General features: G+C 31.0%; 1 protein-coding gene across 1 annotated transcript in view; it reads right to left on the reverse strand.

Moving 5' to 3' along the window:
- LOC106466025 (low-density lipoprotein receptor-related protein 2-like) overlaps window positions 1-6,994 on the reverse strand; it is a 91,213-nt gene that overhangs the window by 68,941 nt on the left and 15,278 nt on the right. The window contains exons 11-16 of the mRNA XM_013926273.2: window positions 5,968-6,117; window positions 3,470-3,763; window positions 2,265-2,378; window positions 1,548-1,667; window positions 875-1,114; window positions 322-456 (exon numbers count right to left, since the gene is read on the reverse strand). Of these exons, the coding sequence (XP_013781727.1) occupies window positions 322-456; window positions 875-1,114; window positions 1,548-1,667; window positions 2,265-2,378; window positions 3,470-3,763; window positions 5,968-6,117 (1,053 nt within the window). The remainder of the gene's footprint in view (window positions 1-321; window positions 457-874; window positions 1,115-1,547; window positions 1,668-2,264; window positions 2,379-3,469; window positions 3,764-5,967; window positions 6,118-6,994) is intronic.

The raw sequence follows: 6,994 nt of genomic DNA on the forward strand, positions 1-6,994 counted from the left end.
GCCATCTCCAACCATTATTAGTCTCAAAGTGGGTTCTTCGTCATCGAATTTGAATAGCACTTAGTTGCGTTCATCAAACTTGTTTTGTTTTTTCTCTTCTACATTCTTGTGTAACATTCCGTCTGTACCGAAAATAAAACCGCTGTCAAAGAAATACATAAACTTCAGCTATAATGTATTTAAGGTATTTAAACAATCTCAGGAAAAAAGGAAATTGCAAATAAACAAAAGCCTCGTGAAACTAACAAAGTTCTATTTTTTTATGAGAAGTTTCAAAGCATAGGTCTGTTTGCAAACTCTAACAATACATTTAAAACTCACCACAATTATCAGGCTCATCACTCCCATCCTCACAGTCACTACTGCCATCACAGTGCCAGAGCTTTGGGATACAAATTCTAGAAGTTTTGCACTGAAATGACTTCTCTGGGTCACAATCATTTGTTGCTGTAGATGCTGCACATGGTGCAATAAAACAGTGATTTTCACAAGTTAAGTACACTACAAGAGAATTTCATAAAACCTACAAGTCTTATAAAAACTGCACTTGCCTGGAGGATATAGAGGCCTAGGAAAAGAAACCAAAATATTTTCCAGGCAGATGCATTTCATAAAAAATGTAATTTAATCTGTAAAGATTTCTCTGGAAAAATAACCATTGTTAGGTCCTATCAAATTAAAATAAATATGTATAACTTATTATCAAACAATAAATGTGTATATACAGCAACCTAAAATACTTTTGAACATGTATAATACTTTGAAATGGCAAAAGCATATTCTCTAAACAATTTAGTTTTACTTATAAAACAAACACGGAAGAAGAAGAAGAAGTTACATCAGAAAACAGCAATGAAGGTATTACACTACTCACGACATCCTAGTTCATCTGATCCATCCTGACAATCAGAAACACCATCACAACGATAACTATTATGAATACACTGTTTATGATCACCACATTGAAACTGACTTGATGGACAAGTAATAGGTGTGCAGCCCTGCTCATCTGCTCCATCAAAACAGTCATTGTCTCCATCACAAACCCAGCTTTGTGGAACACAGTGTCCTGATGCTGGACAAGTAAACTGGTAATATGCACAGGTCCTCTTGACTGTACAAGTTATCAAAAAAACAACAACAATATAAATATAAAAGTCTGGAATGAAATGAACTGGAAAGATGAGATGATGTAGAAAAATGGCTTACCAATAAATCTCCCTATTGATGTCTTTACGATAAGCAGAGGTTCTTTACTTTTGAACTAGTACAAGTAACATGTCTCGATACAAAATTCTTCAATGGCTTTACCAACAGTTTAATTTTCATGTATTGAAGTGAGTTTATATTTTTTATTAACTGAACGAAATAACACTACTTACACTAGTTATAAATCAGAGTGGCTTATTTAAACATTATGAGATTTTAAGTACACTTAATAAGTTGTTATAAAAATTATGTCAAATAACATTATTTTTTAACAACATTCAAAACAAAGCATAACAAAGATAGGATAGTTACAGCTGTGCTTTATACAAATCACTTACCACAAAAGTCTCCTTCATCAGAGCCATCATCACAATCATTCTGAGAGTCGCACTTCCAGGACTGAGGAACACACTGACCGTTACCACAGGAAAACTCAGTAGCTTCACAAGTGACATTGGCTAAAAAATGAAGAGATATACCCAAACCATTAATACATGTTACTCCATAAATCACTCTTGTCTCAACTGTGTTTTCTTGTTGGAATTGTAAAAACTGCACCATTATGAATAAGTATACATTTGAACAAAATTGGTCAAAGTACATTATTTTCACTTCAATAATGGAATTTAAATTCAAAGTTTAGTAACATTGTTATCCGTTTCAGAATTTCATATTTATATTTTCAGAATTCCTATACACGCATGAATAATTTAGTTTTTGTAGAGCATAACTCAAATATTCTTAATGTTCAGAATGTATAAGTAGACGTACTTCACAGTATTCCCATTCTTACTCAATACATTGTTGTAATTTACTACTATTAAGTTTCTTACAGACTGGAAGATCCATAGAAATTCTTTATTATATGTTCACAATATAGTTTTTATTGATTGATACATTTTCATATAACCAAAACATATTTTATTTTTCATTTCTCTTATTGCCTTAAAATGTATCTACAAATCCAAACTTGCACGTTTTAAAAATCCCACAAAATGCTTTAAATTACCAAGATTTAATGTGATTAAAAACAAAAAGGCCAAAATAAAAGTTACCACAGTCAGCCTCGTCTGAGTAATCACCACAGTCATTTTCAGAATCACACTTGAAAGATAATGGAATGCATCGTCCACTACTGCATTGAAATCTTCCTGCGCTACAGGTCAATTCTGTTTTTTTTTAAAAAAAAGCATAACTAAAGGCCTTTATGTATCTTTGTCCTTCCCTGATAACTTTAGCTTTTATTCTCACTGTATTTCATCTTCTGGGTAAAGCACTTTTCATGTGATATAATTATATATTTTTTTAATTATTAAAAACGTTATAAACTTAGTAAAGTTAATGTAACCAACATAAAAATATGGCAAACATTTTAAATACATTTTATATTCCAAAGATCATCACAGTTTTAATGATGACAGACCTAAACAGTTCAAATCTACATGTAACTGATCTAGTACTAATTAATTCTTTGTTGTTGTTGTTTTTTATTTCATGCAAAGCTACACAAGAGTTATCAACACTAGCCATCTCTAATTTTGAAGTGATATACTAGAAGGAAGTTATCTAGTCAACATCATCCAATGCAAAGTCTTGGGATACTCTTATCAGACCAATAGTGGGACTTGACCATCACTTTTACAATGTACCCACATCCCCAAAGAGCAGGACAAATATATATATATATATTTTTCTTTTTGGAGAGGGGGGGGGGGTGAGAGGTAACATAACACAGACTATAAAACCTCAGATCCAGTTTTGCATACCAATCAGCAGGCAACATTCTGCCCAGTACAAATACAGCCTAATATGGTTTTTCTATGAATATTTAAACATCATTTACAATTTCAACACAACACTACTATGTTTAACAAATTCAAAAGATAAAATGGATTTTATACAATTAATGCTGGAAACATTTGGTTCTTGGTGAAACACTATAATTATATAATTGAGGAAAACAAAGACAACTGTATGTCTCAGGAATATCTCATTTATTACCACATTTTGCCAGTAATGGCATCCTCAGGTACGGCTAATTCAGTCTGCACCTGATGGTGCCTTTATTGACAAAACCATGGTTGTAGTAAACAAGATATTTGTGAAACATAAAACTGTCTTTGTTTTCCTCAATTCTGTAAGATATATTTTCATTATGAGCACAAACCAATGTTTTTGACAGACATTTTTCTTTAATCATTTATAAATAAACACAAACCTTAAATACTCAAAGATAAAAAATAATTTTGATCAAACTTACTGGTGCAGTTCTGGTTTTCATCAGAATTATCCAAGCAGTCATCATCACCATCACAAACCCATGTACTAGGAATACAATGATTGTTATCACAAGTGAAGTCCCATGAGTTAGGGCAAGCATTCACAGGTGGCTCAGTGTTTGGGTCAGATACACAGTTTATCTTATTGTCACCAAGTTTTTCTCCAAAAGGACAACCACAATGAACGTGAAGGTTCTGACCTCTACGGTTATTCACCGGTATAGCAAAACAAAACTTCTCACAATTACCATTGTTTACATGGCATGGATGATGTGCTAAAAACAATGACACATTATTTAAACTACTCTGATGAATTAAGATTTAAAGAAACAGTACAATTAGAAACACAACACTTATATTAACTCAGTATGGATAACAAAAAGAATGCAATAAATTTTGTATTACAACTTCATTGATGTGTGTGTGCGTGTGTATATTATACAACTATATATACATTTTAAACTGAATGCAACAACAATATTAATGGTGATTATAAAGTATGGATAACAATCAAACAATTATAAAATATTGTTTTTTTTTTACTGAAATACAGAATCAGGTTAACACTACTGCATTATTTACTGTTTACTATTTTAGCAATGGACCACCTACTGACAGCAAAAGAGAAAAATTAACCCTCTATTTCATAGTACATTTTACACAGTTGCAACAGGGTTATAGAAAAAGTTATTAATTAGGTGCTTTTTTCAGGCTTCCCTAAGCCTAAGATTATATTTATTTAGGTTTGTTACACAGTTGCATCAGGCTTATAGAAAATGTTATTAATTAGGTGATATTTTTAAGCTTTCCTAAACCTAAGCCTGTATTTTTTGGGGTTTTTGACACACTTGCATCAGGGTTATAAAAAATGTTATTACTTAGTTAATAGTATTTTAAGGCTTTCTTAAGCACTCTGGTAGCTTAAGACTATATTTTCAGGTTTTACTGAGCTTAACACTATATTTTTTAGGTTTTATTCATAACTCTTTCAAGTATTAGAAAGCAAATGACATGTTTTTTTACAAATCAAAATCACAAACGTTTAACAGCAAACACAAAGTATTAATAAATATATTTCATGATCATATATGCCCTTAGTACATACTTTATATTCTTTAACTACAAGAAAATTCAGATAAAGCAGTCATTATTTCTTTACTTTAACATAAGTTTCAAGTGTTGAATATTAATTCAGTCAATCCTTGTTTTACTGAAAATTACAAAACGTACAAAAACAAATGCTTGATAAAGGAAAATATGAAAATCTATAAATGTTTTATAATATGAATATATATATAAATTGGATGCCTCATGAATGTGATGACAACATACAATTTTATTTTAAACTTATTAACTTTGAATGGTATAGTTATGAAGTACATAGTAGAGTGATTAAAGTGGATTATAACATATCATTATATCATTAATATACTAGAACTTTCAGAAAACCTTACCAAGAGACATGCATGTCTGCAAAACATAACACATCCTTTCAAGACTTTTTTTGTTTAACTCCAAATATTATTTCAACATTATTATGTGTTCATAATGGCTGCACAATATACTGAAGGGTGAGGATGTTATATTAAAAATATTTTGAACATACAAATATACAAGTCATGTGTCAACCACAGCTAATACAGTCATTGAGGAACAGCATGTACCTGAACTACATTATGACACTGTTTAATATTCCATAGGCAGTGTGATGCTAATGAAAATTTATCACTTTTTGTAACAGCCCTTTCTGATGCAGAATGTTCATACACTTAAATCATAAAGATGTGTTCAGATCGAGGATATAGAATTCCCAAGACAATGATATCCTTTGTACTTATTTGCAATGGATCAACTTGGGTTCCAGGACCACCTAGAAAAAGACCTGCAACAAGTCATACACCTCATGGTAGGAGGTAGTTTTTTCTAAAAAGGTAAGAATTCATGAGAACAAAAGAAGTGGGAAAAGCCATACATGTGCCCAAAGCAACAGTATGCAACATAATCAAGAAAGATCTCCATCTGAAATTGAGACCAGAAGAGTACGAGATCAGCAAGGTAAAGCATCCAGCTACACCTACCATTCAATAGTCACATACATCATGCAGATGTAGAATGAAAGGGGTATTTATGCTATTCTGTGTGAAAAAATACATGTCAAGTCACTGAACCCAGTGCTTATGGATTTCTATTCAATAAAGCTGTTGAACTGTAGCTAGGAAACACTCATATTTGGACACTGGATTGTGTATGGTATGTAGGTAGGGGTGGTGTACTTTGGATATGAAACAATATTCCAAGCCTTTTACATTGGAAATTATGATGCAGTGCTATTGTCCAAATGCACAGTCATCAGATACAGTATGATTCAACATGACAACACTGACTTTAACAAAATTCTGTAGCTCTTAAATAGTTTTAATATAACATACTCAACCTCAGTAAACTCCAATAAAAAAGTGGTTTGTGTATTTCTCCTTACGATTTATTTTTTGGTTTTTGGCACTAAAAATTTTAATTCCATAAAAGTGATTTCCTTCCTCAGCGGTAACCATGATTTCCTTATCTGCCCCTGTATCTTTGTTCATCTTCAAGACAGCATCTAGTTTCCAGTCTGTTACATACAACCACTCTACAAAACAGTAACACATTATTATTATTATTATTGTGACATATTATATTGAAAGAAAACTACTGCAGCTACTTTTTTCATTCAACTGATAATGTTTTTTTTTCTAAGAAATTCTCTAAAGATGTAACAGCATCTCTTTTCCAGTTAATAATACTTCAAATTATGCACTTTAAGTACTGGTGAATTTACAAAGAGTGAACTTATTTAGAGACTAAAGAGTATATAGACCTCTGCTCAATCAAAGCCTTAGTTTTTATGAAAGTCCACATCATACTACTATAACAACGATGTTTCATTGCTTAAAGAACTTTTAAAATTACATATATTTTGTTAAGCATAAAAATTTTAATTCTTAAAAGAATATTTACAAACGAATAATTTACATGAATATACTACTCCTCATACTTATTTTGTCAATTAGAAAGAAGCTTGGCAGTTGAATATCAACAAATAACCATATTCTTGAACATCAACTTGTCTTAAGTCAGATTTTTTTTCTAGAAACTCATTCAGCATGGGCTTGTTATAGTTTCATGCTATAACTTTTAAATTAGTAGGCAAATGTTAACAAAATTTGACATATTATCTGTAAACATTACAATACTTTTATTAAGTCTTAAGGTTTGTAAAGCAATGTTTTTCTCATGTCTATTTTTTTCTTTTCGCATGTTGCCTATCTATCATGAAAAGTAATATTCATTTTAAGATTAAAAATATTTTTATGCATCAGAAAATTTTGAAATTTCACATGCAAAATATTTATAATATCCAGATAGTTATCAAGCATTTCTTAAGATAAAACTTTGTATTTAATCTGTTATTTTCAGTAATGAATATCTATAGAAGTTCGGGAGATTTGACTGATCTCACTACCACT

The sequence above is a fragment of the Limulus polyphemus genome, unplaced genomic scaffold, assembly GCF_000517525.1.
Source record: "Limulus polyphemus unplaced genomic scaffold, Limulus_polyphemus-2.1.2 Scaffold2126, whole genome shotgun sequence".
Classification (NCBI taxonomy): domain Eukaryota; kingdom Metazoa; phylum Arthropoda; class Merostomata; order Xiphosura; family Limulidae; genus Limulus; species Limulus polyphemus.